The following is a 19483-nucleotide window of genomic DNA, read 5'->3' as shown; positions in this document are numbered from 1 at the left end:
CAAATCATCGAGTAAAATCGAATTGATGTCAGGTGTTCCCCAGGGAAGCGTCCTGGGACCTCTGCTGTTCCTAATCTACATAAATGACCTGGGTGACAATCTGAGCAGTTCTCTTATGTTGTTCGCAGATGATGCTGTAATTAACCGTCCAGTAAGGTCATCCGAAGACCAGTATCAGTTGCAAAGCAATTTAGAAAAGATTGCTGTATGGTGTGGCAGGTAGCAGTTGACACTAAATAACGAAAAGTGTGAGGTGATCCACGTGAGTTCCAAAAGAAATCCGTTGGAATTCGATTACTTGATAAATAGTACATTTCTCAAGGCTGTCAATTGAACTAAGTACCTGGGTGTTAAAATTATGAACAACTTCAGTTGGAAAGACCACATAGATAATATTGTGGGGAAGGCAAGTCAAAGGTTGCATTTCATTAGCAGGACACTTAGAAGATGCAACAAGTTCACTAAAGACACAGCTTACACTACACTCGTTCGTCCTCTGTTAGAATATTGCTGCATGGTGTGGGATCCTTACCAGGTGGAATGACAGAGGACATTGAAAGGGTGCAAAAAAGGGCAGCTCATTTTGTATTATCTCGTAATAAGGGAGAGAGTGTGGCAGATATGATATGCAAGTTGGGATGGAAGTCATTAAAGCAAAGACTTTTTCGTCGCGGCGAAATATATTTGTGAAATTTTAGTCACCAACTTTCTCTTCCGAATGCGAAAATATTTTGTTGAGTTTTGCCTACATAGGTATTAATGATCATCAAAATAAAGTAAGAGAAATCAGGGCTGGAACATAAAGGTTTAGGTATTCGTTTTTCCTGCGCGCTGTTTGGGAGTGGAATGGTGTGAATTGCAGAGTAATCATGAAGATGTAGATGAAATTATTCCATGTAATTAAAGAACTGTTTTTATCTTAGACTCACAGAAATACAAATCAATAAACACATCATTTCTAACTTTTTCTGTTTTTAATCAAATTTTTGTATGATTAATTTCCAGGTGAAGAGCATGAACTGGAAAAAGATCATGTGTAAGAAGAAGGAAACTTTCAAGTTAAATGGAGGAGAAATGGAAGAACTTCGGAAATTTCCCAGTTTTCGTGAGATTTCTTTTGAATCTGGTAAGGGAAAATCTCAGGAACATCACATGGACATGGGTGAATTTTATAGGTATCTTGCAGAACATAACTGCAGCTATGTATTCAAAGACTATTTCGGTGTGGATGGTAAATGAAGAAAACACCCATAAAAATATTCACTGTTTCTCGGTTTGAATTACAGTATGTCTGTATCACAGCTGTACTTCATCGCAGTTCTAGTGTAAATAGTAATGTATGATTACACCTATTTTCCAAATGAAGTCTTAAGTAGTTGTACAGGTCAACCCATTGTTGTTGTTAAGTTTCTCTCACAGATTTCATTAATTCTGTCATTTAGCTATTAAAATTATGTTTCATTCCTGTTCTATTTCTATTTAAGAATGGTTTCTTTCTTTTTTTTAATTTTTGTATGTTTGATATACTTATGATCTTTAAGGAAGTCCTCATACACTGGAATAAAATTTAAGCAGCTGTCATTTCCATGTAGTATGAGCAGTACTAAAGTGAACAAAAATTTAATCAGTGTTGAGAGTAATTCCTCGTTGAAAAGACATTACTGTACTGTGGCATTCACACCAATCTTGCGTTTCATTTTCTAGTTATAAGTAATACGCAATTTGGTGTCATATCATTTTTACAAAACTAGAATTCAAGTAGTTTCAGAGTTTTAAAATATACAACCAGAGGTATTCTTTGTAAATACCAGTATTTTGTATTTACATCACATTTGTATGCACACAAGAAAATACGAATGGGAAGCCTATATTTTTGCATCATGAGCTGGCCTAATGTATTGATTCGTTTTATATAAGGACTCTTAACTCATTTGGAAAAAAATACTGGAGCTGTGTCCTTCAGAAGCATGGGTTTCTAAAACAGGATAGATGAGATTGACCCTAAAAGCACTGAGAAGTAACAGTAGAGGCAGTAGTTCATCTGGAATCATCAATAAGATGACATGGATGGAAAAGAAATACATTAGTGACAAAGTTCTCTGTCTTTGTGCTATCCCTTTCAGGTTACAAGTTTGATCATGTCTTACAGCATTCATTGTTTCTCCTTGCTTGTGGACATTGTTTAATAGAAAATGATTTTGGCAATGCATAGAAATCTTTTATTTTAAAGAGAATAACTGTTCCATAATTTTTCACTTGTTAATATGCAAAAACTACACAGTTTTGTACCAAAGAAAGTCAGTTTTTGCTCTAACAAACAGTTGACTGTTTGAAAAAATGCAATAGTGAATTGCTGTTTGACTGAGTTACGCTACGATTTTGACTTCAGTGTAGGGACATTTCAGTTTTCCAGGATTTTCACTGTTGCCACTTAGGGCACATTATATGACGCACGCACCATGACATCAGAGCTAATCACGTATGAGAATTGGAAGAAACTCAAAAAAGCTTCAGATAGTTAATGTTTTGTTACAAATTCATAAGTCATTATTTTTCAGCTGAAAAAAGTAGTCAGTAGGTGAGGTCCATTTTGGCGTCCAAAAACTTCAATTCCATGTTAACCTTTTCCATGTAACATGTCAAACAAATTAATCAGAGCAAGTTGACGAAATCCATTAGAACTTCTTGACATAAGCTTTTTGACTGTTTCAGTAAGTTTGATAGCTACACTAGATTGCTGTCCGAGTAGTCTGTCTTAACACGACTGAGATTGTCTGTTTCTAATTCTGTCATCTCTTTACTCTTTGTCTGAACAAAGAGAGAAATAAGTAAAAAATGTGATTTTCAGTTGCAAGAACATAAATTAAATCTGTTTATTTACACTCAGTATTATGAAATAAAAAGAGCTGTGAGAGATGTGGAAACGATGGTGGGGGGGGGGGGGGGTGCAGAAACTCTTGAACTTTATGGATAGAGGTTGGAGCCAGCAAAGAGCAAGAAAAGAATGAAAGGAAAAGTCTGGTAAGTTAACGCACAAAGTGATTGGATCAAATCAATCAAAAAGCTCAGGGAAAGGTCATTTGTATCAATAAATTACTCATTTATTTAAATAATAATATCATTGCAGGTACCTCTGCAGGTATCGGATTGCTGAGTTGCTGTACAAATTTCTGTTTCATCCTCATTATCAACATCTATTGAATCTCAAACCATTATACCTAGTTTTGACAGAAATATGTGTTCATCTTGATGGTTAAATGATGGCCTCCAGGGCTTTCTGTGAATTGTTAAACACTAGTTATGAAAACCAGGTATTTTATTAAGGTGAACAAGTGTAAAGTGATCATATTGAGTTGCTAAAGATGCTTTAATACAGTAGTTATAAGATTCCAGAGTTCCTGACATTATTGCCTCTTGTGAGCAACTGCTGCAGTAAAATACTTTCTGGTGTACAATTTGATTTTGTGACAATTGATACAACCAAAGCTCATGGCTGATGATTGTGAATTAATAGCACGCTGATGTGAAAAAAGCATTAGTAAAAGTTCACTTCTAGATTTGCCCATCATATGTAGTATTTATATTTAACCAGAGCCAGAGTTGCTACAAGTTCTGGAAATCAGGGAATTTCAAACTTGTCAGGGAAATTTGAAGAAGACACTCAAAAAATCTGGTTTTGTGTCAGTAGATGAAATGGTTTCTTTACTGAGATGACAAGCATTGTCACTGGCTATGTGCAGCTGAGAATGTGTGCCACTTCCCTATTGCTACTTTCCTACCACTCCCTTCAGCTTGCAGTCGGTGCAGCCACCACTTCTTGCTGCTAGCCTAGCAGCTGCCAACATGAGGCAGGGAGGTATGAGGAGTGGTTTGTTTGGATTTAATTATGAGTGTCTGGTAGCCTTTTCTACATATCTGACTGTAGCTCAGTGATAATCTTTATGATGAGTTGCTGCCTATCCTCATTAGTATTGATTCTCAGATTATTTGTGCAAGTTATCTTTGAATGATTTGATCACCACAGTCTCACTTCATCATGTGAATAGCTGGCCACACAAGGAGATTTTTGCAATGGACCAAAACCGCAGGCCATTTCTGCGGGCTTCTCTAACGGATCAGACCTGCCGATCTGAAGCTCATCATTTGTCACTAATGTACAGGCCCTGCCCATCGAATCTCATCTCACCAATCTGCCCGCAGGCTGGATTTGTTTGTGTGTGGCATAATGCTGTGGATTTTCATGGTTTATCCGTGGACCCAGGACAGAGGTGCTCCATGGCAGTCTAGAGGCCACAGGTGATGGATTTCAGGAAATGCAACACACTCACCTCAAGTTTATTGTACAGTGCAGCATTTTATAGACTTTTATTTATTGTAGTACATTTTGGCACTTCAAAAATAGTTTATACGAGGGTTGGAACTTTAATAGTGCCAATTATTTATTTACAACTCGTACAAAATAGATATGTGTTTCAAAGTTTTACTGACCTTCAAAGTAGTCATTAGCATTGTGTATAACCTGTTGCCAGTAATGTGGAAGTTGTAGGGTACTCTTAGCAATGCCAGTTGTGTTGACAGTTCAAGCGGTGCTGTCTATTGCCTGATGAATTTGTAGCAGGTCTGAAATGAATGCCATGAAGTGTTTCCTTCAGTTTAGAAATTGAGTTGAACTTACTAGGGCTTAAGTTAGGGGAGTGGAGTAGCATCAGTCAGACAAATTAGTAACAGCTTGCACTGTACGTGCTTGAGCATTGTCCTGCAAAATAGTGGTCAGGTCCTTCATAATGTGGCATCGCTTCTGTCTCTATGCTGTTCATTTTTGGAACACAACCATTGACCCTCTTAGAGACAGAAGTGATGATACTTTCTGCAGAACCTGACCGTCATTTTGTAGGACAACGCTCAAGCACGTTCTGTGCAAGCTGTTACTGATATGTTTGACTGATGGGGCTGCTAAGTGCTATACCACCAACTGCACTCCCCTGACTTAAGCCCTCATGATAAGCCCTCATGTAGTTCAACTCTATTTCTAAACTGAAGGAAACACTTTACGGAATTTACTTCAGAACTGCTACAAATTTGTCAGGCAATAGACTGCGCCGCTGGAACTGTCGACACAACTGGCACTGCTAGGAGTATCCTACAACTTCCACATTGCTGACAGCGGGTTATCCAAAACGCTGGTGACTACCTTTACTACTTTCAAGGTCAGTAAAACTTTGAAACACGTATCTATTTTGTACAAGCTGCAAATAAATAGTTGCCACTATTAAAGTTCCAATCCTCATATATTAGAAATTATGGACGATAAGAAGAAGAAAATTCTGGCAATCGCTGGTGTTTTGTATGCTATGTACTCATATATTTCTCGAAAGAAAAATCACACAGGTTCTAGGCATTTCAGTCCGGAACCACGTGACTGCTACGGTCGCAGGTTCGAATCCTGCCTCGCGCATGGATGTGTGTGATGTCCTTAGGTCAGTTAGGTTTAAGTAGTTCTAAGTTCTAGGAGACGGATGAACTCAGATGTTAAGTCCCATATTGCTCAGAGCAATTTGAACCATTTGAAAAATCATACAATACCTGTATAATAATAAACATAACACCGTGGGTAATAATCGACAATAATGAACATAGTAGAACCAACATTTTATTGGCAGTCATCTATAGTGTTGGTTTACATAACTCTTCCCTGCCTTATAAATTTCTTTCAAGATGCCTACTTTTTTTTCTGTGGTGATATCTGAAATCAGTGAAGACATTTTAAATCTGTTTTGTGACCCTAAGGAAATGCGTATTTTTGTCACCAGTTGTGTTTTGTTTTATTGAAATAAAATAATAGTGGCCTTAATGAAACATATATAACATTTGGCTTGCTTTCTCCTTCTAAAACATGCCATTACAAAAGATGCTGATGTTGGTACTTTAGATTTTTGCTAACACAAGGGAGAAATACAGAAGTCCCTCCTTTTCTTGCCAACTTATGTCTTTACTTACTCTTGAGATCTCAAAATTTGTCAGGGGAAAATGATAAAACTTGTCTGGAAATCAGGGAAATGACAGGGAATTTCACTTGGGGGAAACTTGTGGCAACACTGAGAGTGTATGTACAACTAACTGGTGCCCATGCCCTGCAAAAGACAGTTTTCCAAGTCAAAACCTATACCTTATTTGTGGTAGGTGTAGTTCAGTATATTCACGTTCATAGGGAAACAGTTTTTGTGATATCTTTTATTTTTCCACAGCTGTTCCCACCGCAGGGTCAAGGTCTTGCATGTGTTCAGTGAGTCTTGGGTTGTTGATCATTTTACATTTTTCTTGAAGCCTTTGGCTGGTAGTAAGTTTTCTCCAACTCCTTTCTCCTGGGGCTTGTCATTGCTGCAGCTGTGTTGTATGCCCCAAAATGTTACATATTTGTCCATCACTTTGTGTATAATTGATTACCACGCCCCTCTTTTTTTCACTGGCATTTTTATTTCTTGTCCTGTTGGCCAGTGCAACTCCTTTGGGGTCGTGCAACATACTAATCTCATATATGTTATCACTTTCTGCTCCAATAGCAACTCTTGTGCTAAATTAATTCGCAGAATTTTGGAGCAAGTCAGTCAAAAAGATTTGCTGCTCTCCCATAACTGTCATAGGTAAAACAATGTAAGGTGGTGTCTTGGATTCTCATTGGGAAGGATCTTCTTCTTCTTCTTCTTCTTCTTCTCCTTCATCATCTGTTATGCATTAGGGTTTCCCTCAGCCTGTTGCAGCTACACCCGGTCCTTCCATCGTTTTGCAGGTCTTCCAATGGCTCTTTTACCTTGTGGAGTATCACCAAAAAAGTTGTGGTTCTCTTGATGTGTAACAGATGGGATATCCATTTTTGCCGGCATTACGTTACTGTTTATATCGAAAATATTTAATTACTTCCTGATATCTGTATTTCTTTTGAAATTTAGCTTGGTGTCCTGCTATGTACTTGAGGAATTTCATTTTATTGGCGTGTAATCTTATTTTATCTTTTGTTTTCATTGCCCAAGATCCACTTCCATATAATAATGTTGGTACTGACATAACTTCATAAAATTTTAGATATGTTTGTGTTCGTACTTTATGTTGGAGGGCTTTTCTGACAGTGCCATTTAAGTATTTAAATTTCTCAATTTTGTCTTTTTGATCTAGGTCTCCCCTGTACGACAGCATGGTTCCTAGAAATTTGAATCTATATACTTGCTCTATAATTTTGTTGTCTATAATTATTTTAGTTCTTAGTGGATTTTTTTCCACAGAAAGCCATGGATTTTGTGTTTTGTATTGATATTGTCATATTATATATCTGGCATGTTTGGTATAGTATAGGCAGCTCTCTGAAGTCCATCTTCATTATTCGAAATTAACACTTGGTCATCTGGCAATAACAATGTCATAATGTAATCTTTTCGATGGAAGTTATATGTATAGTTCTTGAGTTTCATTCTCCATTGCCATATAATGTCGTCAGTGTATATATTAAAAAGCAGTGGAGAGAGGCTGCAACCTTGTCAAACTCCTAAATTAATAACCTTTGTTGTTTCTTCATTATCCTCAATTATTTAAATTCTTGTGTTAGCATAGATCTTTTCAACTACCTGTACAGTGTGTATTGGTATACCTCTTCTTATTAAAATTTCCAATAGCTGTCTATTTACTTTATCAATAGCCTTTACATAATCAACGAAGAGGATGTGTGTTTCTTTATTGAATTCCTTATGTTTTCTATAATTTGCTGTAGCATAAATATGTTCTCTGTACAGCTTCTCCCCTTTCTGAATCTATTTTGTTCTTCTGACAGCAGGCACTCCATTATGGGTTATAGTCTTTTGGTTATTATTCTAACATAGATCTTATACACTGTATTTAATAGTGATATGCCTCTATAATTTTCAGGTTTTGATCTATCTCCTTTTTTAGATATTGGTTTTATAAGTGAGATCATCCATTCTGTTGGTATATCCTTTGTTATCCAGCAAAGATTCAAAAATCTGAGGAACCTATCTTGAAATGCTACTGAAGAATATTTTATGAGTTCACTGTTAATTTCATCACTTCCTATGCCTTTTTGTTCTTTGTATATCTGAGAGCATGTTCTAATTTTTGGAATTCAATATGATGTGGATTTGTTTCAAGACCGCAATCATTTTGTGTGTTCATTTCATCAGTCCACATTTCCTTGTAATAATGCAGCCATTCTTTTTTCTTTATTACATTGATATCTGACACGTCCTTTTCACTGTTATTCAAGTGTCTTACCATTGCATATGCAAGTGTTTGTCTCCCATAGCCATTGTTTTCAATACTGGCAACAAAGTTATCCCTATCGTCTTAATGGAGATTCCTGCTTAGTTTTTTCACTTCTGCTGTCTGCTTCTTGTATGCTTCATTATTCTCCTGAGTTAGATGTTGTAGATATTTTTTATATAGTTTTCTCATTATTTCAACAGCCTCCTCAATTGCTTTTGTCCAAATCATGTGGCCCGTTTTCTTCTTCCTGTGTTTTATTTTACCTAAGGCTTCACTGGCTGCAATTCTTAATATGTTCCCACTCATTTTCAGTACTCTCTGATTCTGGAACTGTGCCCATTATTGCATCTAAGCGTCTTTGATAAAGACTCTTGATTGACTCCTGTTCTAGTAAGTAGACTTTATATACCTCCCTTAGTTGTTCTGGGGATTTTTTACGTGTCTTATGGCAACTCTGCTTTAGGACAACTTTTGCTTGTAGCAGGAAGTAGTTTGTGTTAATGTCGTACCCTCTATATACACACACATCCTGAAACAGAACATCTGTTTCTTGGTTTGCTATTAAGCAGTCAATTAAATCCTCAGGTGGACCATGTGTGTGTCTTTGTGTTTAAAGGAAGAGTTTAATATTCTGAAGTTGTTGAAAGTTGCAAAATCTCTTAACATGCTTCCAATGTTGTTGACTGTTGTCTCTCCAGCATAGCCAACTATATTATCTATTATTTCCCTTCCTATTCTTGCATTATAGTCTCCACCAATTATGATATAGTCATTTCTATTTATCATATTTATCTATTGTTTTCTGTAGATCTTCATAGAATGTCTCGCTTTCTTTCATTCTTCCTTCCTTTGGGGCATACATTGCTATACAGGTTAGATATCCTCTAGAAATCTTGCATCTTATGCTGCATACCCACTCGTTTATCCATGCATAGCTTATCAGTCTGTTTGTCCATTTTTTATTTTTTACTGTGGCAACTCCAGCTTGTACTCTTTTGCTTTGTTCTACTCCACTGTATATCATAGTATAATTTCCTATATCTTTAGTTCCTTTCATTTTCTTTTCAGTTTCTGTGATAAACACTATATATCACAGCTCCTCTCTTCTAATATTTTATGTAGTTATCCTTTCTTTGTCGATACCCCTTTGACGTTCCATGTTATTAAGTTTACATGTTCTGCCGTACCAAAATCTTTAACCTTTTTCCTTTTCCATCTGGCGTTCCCTACATAGCTTGCCAGTAACTTTTTATTTCACCTGACCGCCTTATGGGGGCTGCACAAGTATAGTTGGATAGTGGGGCTGCCACTTTGGGGCCTTCCAGTGTGCCTCACTTTCTTGTAACAGTTTGCTCCCCTAGGAAATCTAGCTTCTCTATGCCTCTAGAGCCCTCCCTGCTCTATGTTGTGGGACACACTTTGCCTGGCTCCTCTGTGAAGGCCTGTCCGACTTGGGTGGCTCTGCTGGTATCTACACTACTGTCGGCATAGTCCTTGACTTCATTAAGGTGGTGTCCTCTGGGAGGGCTTTGGGAAGGATAACAATTTAAATCCTCTTGCCATCCAAATTTAGGTTTGCTGTGGTCTCCCTAAATCAATTTGTGCCAATGTCCCATCTATAATACCTTGTCATAGATGGAATGTTAAACCCTGACCTTCCCTCCTTCCTTCCTTCCTTTTTTCTCTTTTTAACACAAATTCAAGTACATATAACTCATGGAAAACAATTACTGCCTCTGCACTGAAAGTAAGAAATATATTGCATTTGCACCTTTTAGTCGTGAGAGAAAATTACAGCCCGAGAATTGAGCCCCAAATAACTGACAGAAATGAATTATATGATATGCTTGTATTTTTTGTTTTATTTTGTGAAGATCCCTGTTTACTGGTAGAAAGTGAAGGCAGCTTTTTAATGTTAATGAAGATTAGCACTGCTCTCAAAATTTTTATTTGTACTGCCTAGTATGTAGACTAAATCTGATAGACTGGATGTGTTTTATACAGTAAGCTATAGAAAACAAGCAGCTTTTGGACAAATACTAATGCTTCATTTAGTAAACAATGATCCACTGTTGAGAGGCACTTCTCATACTTTTAGATGCTGATTAGAGCATTATGAGAAATTAGAAGACCATATAATGCAGGAGGTGGGGCACAAGAAGTAAATATGTTGATATACTTATAAAAATATTTCTGCTCTTTTACCATATGGTTCATGGTGGATCTTACACACAGCCACAATGTTTCTTTGTGTGCTAGATCTAAAACTAGCTTCTGTACAATACACCACCATGTTGACACAGTAGTACCTTGTCTCTTGTGAGGTTGTTGTCCAGCTTTTTCTTGTACCTGGAGGAACAAACTATGATGGCATACTTTTTGATTATAAATGGTGTGTTCTACAGAAAGTGCCTTTGTGTCAATTTACCAGTTGATTCCCTTTGCATCAATATATCTGTGTTCTGTCACTCTCAGGGGGTTTCCGGTGAGATAGCAAAACCAGCTTCAGTCACACTCTTCATGAGCATAAAATTCTTCAATGAACATTCATTCGATGCACTCACCAACTGCATGTAACTACCAATTTGTACTTCCAGATGAGGCATTGACATTCAAACTGACTTCTTGTATTTGAACTGATTTTGTTGTATTCGGACAATTCCTTCTGTGTGTTTGCTCCAAACTATACTCTACTATGGAAGATACATACAAGTTATTCTTTTTTCTGAGCAATAATGTGAACATAAACTATTTGTGCTATTTGACCTTTCTTCCATTTTTAAGGATTAATGGAAGTTTGGATTCTCTGCAGCAGTGGTAGTCAATATTAGCCAGTCATTTCTCCCACACCATTGAGGCCTGTAATTGCCAACTGAATTTTGTTTGACATGGAGATGTTGTTGTACTGACTGCAGGTAGTGATCTATTAATGTACTCTTCTTTATCAATCGTTAACATGCAAGCCTACTAACTACAAACACGACCAAAGGCTATTGAATTTGTGAACAGTGGCACCCCTGTTCAGTAACATGTCCATGTAAATTCAACTGTCCATCTATGGCTTCCCAGTATTCTTGGGGGAAGTAGCTGGCTTACATTGGATCTAGTGAAAATGGGTGGCACTATTATAGGCGGCAGCTGTTTTAATTGTTTAGATGTAAAAAAAAGGTTCTTGTTTGGATAAAATTTAGCATTCTCAAAATTAAGCCAGAGGGACTGCAAACTAGTTACGTGGGTCTATGTCCTATTAGTCACTGCTTTCTAAAAATCTATGAAATGATTAGGAATGAGATTAGCCCATAATCAGGGGCTAGTTTGTGTTGTACTGTCGATGGTTCGAATCTCACTAATGACAACATTTTTTTTCTTTACATTTTTCCTTCATTTTTTACTTTTATTGCAATTCCATATTTCTGAATAAATGTAAATTAACATATGTTTAATCATAATATTTTAATAAAATGACTATCAAGATTCGAATTATCAGTATTACAGTTTCAGGATTTTTTGCTCTAAGCACTCAACTACAGATTGTTTTTTACTTGATAGCTTGCAAGTTCTTTTGAAAATTGTGCCTTCCTGCTTTAGAAAACTGATGTCTGTGCACTGAGCTTCAGCTGCCATAAGTATGAAGAAAGTTAGTGTTCATCCTGTAAAGTCCCCTTGTTAGTTATGTAACTTTTAATGTTTGTTACTTACTGTGTCTTGCTGACTTTTAGGGCTTGATTATTGGTAGACCTCTGTATCAAGCAAGTGGTCTGTTTCTCTATGAGTTTTTTCTCAAAATGGGTAACATGGAACACAGTTTGGGAGACAGAAAGAGAGAGAGAGAGAGAGAGAGAGAGAGAGAGAGAGCGAGCATGTGTTTCTTGCAGAGATGCCTGTGGGAATTTTGGGAGACCACTCCATGTGTAAAACATGCAGCTACAATTGTTGCAGCTAATTGAAGTTGGGTGGAGAGGATCAGAGTCAATTTTATCAAAGGATTGTCACCTCTGTTGAAGATTTAGGTCCCATCTCACTTATGCAGAACATCTCCAGCTGAGATGGTTAAGTAACAGAGTATTTAGATTTATGATTGCACTCTTCAAGATCTTTTTGAACTGGCCCTTTTAGGGTTTTAGAGACACTTCTTGGAGAGATTTGTCCAGGAATTCTTTCATCGCATATGTGCTGTATGTGACCAGTTCATCTACGTGGCTAATGACAATGCTTCAATATGGTTTCAGTAAGACGTGGAACATTGGTTATCTCATCCTCTCTTTTGAATTTCATAATTGACTGAAGTTTCTGGTAGTGAAATGTTGTAGTTTCTTAATGCTAAGGTGGTAAAGTGCCTAGCTTTCATAGTCAAGCAAGTAAGATAGAAACAACTACAATCTGGTATTTGACACCAATTTCATATAGTTGTTCACGGATCTTTTGGGATAAATCTGTTACATTCAAGTGGGACTGTGTTCAAATTGTCCTCCCAACAAGACTTAATTTTCCCATGTTTTCCTTCAGTCATTTTGGTGACTGCTAGGATCTCGATTTGAAAAGAAAGCCAGTGATTTCCTTTCCTATCCTTGTCTGATATGATCTTGACTGCTGTCTCTGACAACCCCATGTTTGCCAGGATGTTGAACCCAAATCTTTGTTTTAAAATGGAAGTGAAGACAAAGCTTTGTGGTCAGCGTAGGTACTGTTGTGTATCTCATTTTTGGATGCCACTATAAAACAGAATAGTTTGGTAGGATATTTCTAGGTTCATGTTACACAGTCATTTGGTTTCCCATGTGTTCACACTCCTTACAGAAGGCTCATACATAGATGAAACAATTGGCAAACAATTGCTGTTCTTCAGATATGTGCATTTTGAAAACATTGTGCTCTATACAACTGCACCCTTAATACTTAGATGAGCTTGGGTAATCTTTTTCAAGAGAACTGTGGTGTGATTAAAATGTTCATCATGTTGGTATCTATTTTCAGTACTCTTTTTTTTGTAGCTGATGTCTTGTGGAGTGTGGCAACCAACTCAGGACAAAAAGTGTAGATGTGGATATGCAGCCTACCCATTTGCCATTGTAAATCCCTGTGAGGCTTCTTTTGTACAAAACTTGAATAGTATTACCATTAAGGAGTGTTTGGACATGGCATTTTCTGAGTCACGGGGTAATTGGTTTCTGTTGCTTTCTGGAAGATTAAAATTGTATGCCAGCTAAGGACTTGAACCAGGTTTTGAACTCTATTCTGGCACACAGTTTTGATCTGCCAGGGAGTTTTACAGAAGCACTTATTTCATTACAGAATGACAGATTCATTTTGGAGATTTCGATTTCTCTTGCAGCTCTGTGGCACAGTAGATCTTATAAACTGAACCCCAAGAGGAGCAAAGACTTACTGAAATTCAAGACATTCCAAAGCTTGTTTAGCATAATTGTTTCTAGACACATTTCTGATATAAAATGTTTATGAATCAGATTGTGTTTTATTTCTAGTCCTCTTCATCAGTGTAATCGTGATTTTTGATTTTTCTTCCAAATTTAGAGCCTTTAAATTAGCCCAGTGTGTTTTATCAGTGTGTCCATAATACTTACTTTTTGGCTGTATTTTGATAGTGATTATTACACAAGTATCAACAAACAAGATATGTCAGATATAACATTTACCATACATTTGCCATCTGTTCAGGAATTTGTACAGAGCTGTGATAGTGGGTTAATAATAGAAACAGCTTAGTGCATTTACTCATGTGACTCAGGACCTGATGTAAGTGTTTCTCATTGATCAACTTGGATGGCTCATATGTCAAGTGTCCATAAATGTAATTTTCTTGGGGAGAGAGAGAGAGAGAGAGAGAGAGAGAGAGAGAGAGAGAGAGAGAGAATTCCTCTTGAATAATATCCTGGGAGTTGCCAAGATAAACTTCTCTTTCCAGTGTGTGGAACACTGCCAACATTGCTGCATGCCCTCACTCCATGAGACATGGTGGAGAGTTTTGGAATTTAACACATAGATTGGTGTAAAGTCTGGAGAGTTAATCAGGAAGTTTGCATCACTACCTCTCTTTCTTTCTTGCCAGCCAAATATTGATGATGAAAATTTTCCTACTGCTAGAATTCAAACTGACCACCTACAATTTGAGTGCAATAGGAATCAGAGCTCAAGAGCTCTGCAGCTGTTAGAGTTTCATTGTGCTAAACCGATGAAGTACTGTTAATATAAACTGCAAATAACTCCCCTGGAAATATTTTTATTTTTTGGTACAGGTTTTTGCTGTACTATTCATTTATTTACCAATAGTGGTAAGTTACACAACATGTTCATTTCGGCAGTTTGCCATTATCAGGTGTACCTGTGAAGATGGTATAAGATATAATATTGTTCCTTATGTCTGTGTTAATCTGTGTTTATTTATTGCACATTATGTCTTAGCTGGTATGACGTAGTCCATATTGCATCTTGGAGCATAAATGTCGGTTGTGTTTTTGTCTTGTTGTGATCATGTTATTTATACATACTTTTATTTGCATGATCCCAATGAAATTATTTTTGACAGTTTGGGCTTTGGCAATGCTATATGCTTACAATGAAATTTATATTTCATGGAAAGTCAGTGATTATGTTCAATTTTTTAGAGATACCTGTCAAAAATAATTTTACCAGGATCATGCAAATAAAAGTACATGTAAATAACATGTCACTGACATAACAAAAAGGCAACTAACATTCATGCTACAAGATGTGATATGCATCGTGTCATTTCACTAAGACATAAGCATAATGTGCTGTACATAGACATTGACTAATACAGATGTAAGGAACAATATCATACCACCTTCATAAGAACACTTGATAATGTCAAAATTCCAAAACAAACTCGTTGTGTAACTTGTATCACTACAAGCAAATAAATAAATAAATAAATAGTGCAACAGAAACCTGTACCAAAAAATGAAAATATGTCATCATTCAACCTCATGCATGCTGTGGGCCCACTAGAAAGAATTTGAAATCCCCTGGAAATATTAAGAGATGATAAACCTTATGTGTCAGTCTTATTCATGCTAATTTTGTTTACCATGTTATTAATGCAATGAGTGAATATAACTTACTCAATGTATAGTGGAAGTATTGAGCAAAGGGTAATCATCAAAACAAGAACAGGGGCATAGTAGCTCAAATTATGTACTTATGTACTACTTCAGAGCACAACCAGGGGACTGAAGGAAGTGTATTATATCTGTGTTAAAAACTAGAATGTCACAAATCTTCATAGTTTCTGTGATACAGCTGATAAAATTGTAACTATTTTGTCCACAGCTTACCTGTGGTGATAAGGTATTTATAAAGTATTTCTTGTTCTGTAAAATTTTAGGAGAACAGCTAATTGTGTGGAACTTGTTACAGACACCTGGCAGTTCTCCCAAAATTTTATAGAACCAACAGTATGTCAGGAAATTTTAAATTTAACAAGGTATTTCTTGACTGTAGAAATGTAAAATAGTGAACAATTAGTTCCAATATCACAGGTCTTTTGCCGCCATGATGTTTATCTAGTGGCTGGCATCCACAATGAAATATTGTACAAAGTATGCTTTGTGGTCTCTTGAGATTTGTTTCACTGTAATAGGCTTGTATAAACCTTGTACTGCGCTACCATATTTCCTGGTGGACATTTGAAGATTCATTAATTAAAACCAGTTGTGATAGTAAATCACTTGTGTGACTGGTGATTATTTTAACCAGTAATGTTGGTTCTTGAGAAACTTTTATGGTGGTAATAAGTACTGTTATCGAATAGATTTACACAAATAATGCATTTTTTTCTTTCAGTGTAATAAAAGGATGTAAAAAAAGTGGACAGACAAGCAGTAAAAAATTTATCTAGATAGGAGCAGAATGATGTGATTTTATTTTTGGTGTCAGATATTCTGCATTACTTTCTACAATGTGATCACTGTACTTGCTTGTAAAACGTTAAAACCTGTGAATTTTATCTCTAACTTTTTAATTGACACCATCAATGACAACACTGTTTGGTTTATTCCATGCTTCCATTCATGATTCCTCGGCTGTTTCAATGTGTGTTGTATTTTGTTAGCTCCAAAGCATATCAGAACATCTTGTGTTGCAGATTTGATGTAGTGCTAGCTCTCAGTAAAATATGCTGGTAAAATGAGGTAGAAAATGCTTGTCACTTCAGGGCAGTAAATACATATTGCTACTTTTTACATATGCTAAGATTATGCCTGATTCACACAACTATGTCTGCTAATTTATTTTATGACTCTGAGCTTGAGTACAAAACTTGGTAGTGCTGTAATATCAGACACAAGAGTGCTTGCTGTTTTATTTGTGATAGTGTAAATTTCTAATAGTAATATTGATGTAGGTGGTGTTTTCACAGCAGAGCTGTGTACACTAAATGAGGTGCCTAAATCTTTTATAGTTTAACTAAAAGTTATCATTGTGTATATAATTAGCAGACACTGTGATGTTAGTGTTAAGCAGATATTGAAATCTCCCTTTTGCAGAAATAAGTTTGAATCATATTGTAAGCTTAAAATTCTATGATGTGTAGTAGCATGAAATGCTGTGCCAAGATTCCCATTTTTGCGTATAATTACTCTATGCTCTAGTAGTAACTTGGTTATAGTTAGTTGTTTCTACATATGGATTTTAGATTTGTTTATGCAACCATGGTTGGGTTTTATGAAGTATTAACTTTTTTGTTTAAATAATTCATTTATTCACAGTAAGGTGCTTTTATGTGATGTATTTAAGGAACTTTTTATAATGTAAGGCAGCTTTTCCTGTGAATGTGTATGTAGCGTAAGTTAGCCTGGTATGCTGGGAATGTGTATCTCCACTTTATTAAATACATGTTTGTTTGGTTTACTGTTGCAAAACAACATATGATGACAATTTAATGAACTTCATTTCATTTTTTAGGACTCATAGAAAGTAATAATGGCAACTAAGGTGGGATAAATTTCATTTTGATTTATTAATGTTCCACATACTTGGTTTGTGTATTGCTGTGCCTGCTAAAATGTTTTAAGCAATGGACATTTACTCAATAACAAATATACACTAAATAATGGAACTATATAGTAATTTTGATAAAGATTCCTGTATTGGTTGTATATTTTGGAGAAAGATAGCATTGGTAAAAACCATAATTTGTCACTGCCATATTCTGACCAAGACTTCTGGTAGATATTTCTTACTAAGAGCATGCCATATTTTGGTATTTAAGGGATTGTGTCTGGCTAACACCACTAAGAAGATGCATTTTTTTTCTACCAGAAAATGCTCATTGTTGTACTGCCTACACTTTTGTGAAAGTAGATCTTCAGCTGTTGCTGTATTCATGACCAAAATATCAAAGGAGAAGATGGTGTCCAATAAAATGTCACTGCTTGTTATCTCCTTGTGTGTGTTATCATGCCTTATTTTTTTAAGTGTCAAAATGTTTTATAATAATCCATTGCCAGCCTTTTATATATTGTTACTTGAATGTGAAGCAGATACAAAGGGACAGTGGGAAACAGTTAATCAATAAGGGATAGAAAGCTGTTTTATTCCACAGTAAAAATTGTTAAACATCGCAGTTGGTAAAAGCTTGTACACACTGGACACATTAGAACCAAAACATAATCTGATGGGGTGAAAATGACTGAAAAGAAAAACAAATCTTGAATCCCTTTTTCCCAGGATAAAGTTTAGTTATAAGTTGCAAATAAATTTTATTATGCTTTACCAGTTTCAACATACCGTGGCATTATCCCTCTAAATTAACCACCTGAAGATGACAAATTAATTTGCCAAAACTGGTAAAGCATAATAAAATTTATTTGCAACTGATGACTGAAATTTACCCTGAAAATAATAATAATAATAATAATAATACAACAGTTGCTGAAAATTACAAGCACCGAATAAAATAATAAATCTTGAACTGCGTGAATCTTATTTAGATTGTCCTCAAAATTTTTTAAGTGAACAGAGAGCACAGAGCTACAGTTTGAGGTTACAGAATGGTCAATATTTTTGGGCATTTTCTGTTACAATTGAAATTAAAACCAGAAAGTTTATAAAAACTGACCACAGTAGCCTGCTTAGTCATTCCTGAAGATTATAATGTCCCAGGATCATGCAAGTGGCAAGTTATTAAGTGTGGATTGGGGCTCTCGAATCTTTTGAAGATGTCAGTAGTATAAAGTCTCAGAAAATCATTTGCCAATAGTAGTTTATCCTCTCTCATCTACCTAAATGACTGAAACATCTCTGATATGCAAGAAGGATATATGTCTTTTGATTTGACATAAATGCTGTTAATTTGGACTTTATAGATCAATTAATGGTTTTTAAAGTAACATATCCAACAGGTTTTTTTTTCCATATTTGTATTGGAGGAAATGACAAACAATAAGCGAACAACTTGTGTTAAGATTGCACTTGAGCAGTTGGACTGGGCAGAGGATTGTGCCATCTGGAATGGGTAGAGGGAAAAAGACATGGAAAGCATAAGGAGAGGTTGGAGATGGATAGCTAACAGCTTGGTGTGAGGCAGCAGTGAGGCAAGGAGTGCAGGTAGGAAGGGGGTTGCAGGTACACAAGTCAGGCGTGTGGTAGATGGGTACCAAAGCCGATGACGTGAAGCACATGATGATGATGACGTAGAGGCATGGATTGGGAGAGGGTTATGGTACAGACAATGGGGTAACTGTTTGCTAAAGGATTTGAGACTGTGGGTTAGCACAGATTGAGGCCAGGAGGATTACAGGAGCATAGGATGTATTGCAAGGAGAACTCCCATCTATGTTGTTCAGAAAAGCTATTGTTGGGAGGAAGGATTGTGAAGCAGCCATTGAACTTGAGCATGTTGTGCCACTGGGTGGTCAGCTTTGGTTTTGGCCACAGTTCGATGGTGGTTGTTCATGCACCAGAGCTGGTATATGACATATCTGCTGTCACAGATGGCTCCACCTCTGCTGGGGTAGTATAAGCCTGTGATGGGACTGGAGCAGGTTGTGCTCTGTGTACGAATCAATCGGGTCTTGCACCTGTGTCTTTCACAGAGATATGACCCATTTGGCTTGGGATTGGGAGTGGGAGTAGCGTAGAGATGGATCAGAATATTATGTAAGTCAGGTGGACTTGGAATTCCACTTTAGAAGGAATAAGAAGAATCTTGGGAAGGGTATCCCTTATTTGCGGGCAT

The 19483-nt window shown here is 36.5% G+C and overlaps 1 protein-coding gene across 4 annotated transcripts in view; it reads left to right on the top strand.

Moving 5' to 3' along the window:
- LOC126281756 (RWD domain-containing protein 2A-like) overlaps positions 1-19483 on the top strand; it is a 133758-nt gene that overhangs the window by 48058 nt on the left and 66217 nt on the right. For 3 of the 4 annotated variants that reach the window (XR_007551303.1, XM_049980954.1, XM_049980952.1), the window contains exon 3: positions 1006-1126. Coding sequence is in view for 3 of the 4 variants with exons in the window: in XM_049980954.1 (XP_049836911.1) it covers positions 1006-1126 (121 nt within the window). In the remaining variant the exon portion in view is untranslated. Of the gene's footprint in view, positions 1-1005; positions 17685-19483 lie in introns of those variants that run through there. The other variant, XM_049980951.1, reaches the window with a different exon arrangement.

This window comes from Schistocerca gregaria, chromosome 7 (assembly GCF_023897955.1).
Source record: "Schistocerca gregaria isolate iqSchGreg1 chromosome 7, iqSchGreg1.2, whole genome shotgun sequence".
Taxonomy (NCBI): domain Eukaryota; kingdom Metazoa; phylum Arthropoda; class Insecta; order Orthoptera; family Acrididae; genus Schistocerca; species Schistocerca gregaria.
This window is presented reverse-complemented; position numbering and strand designations above follow the sequence as displayed.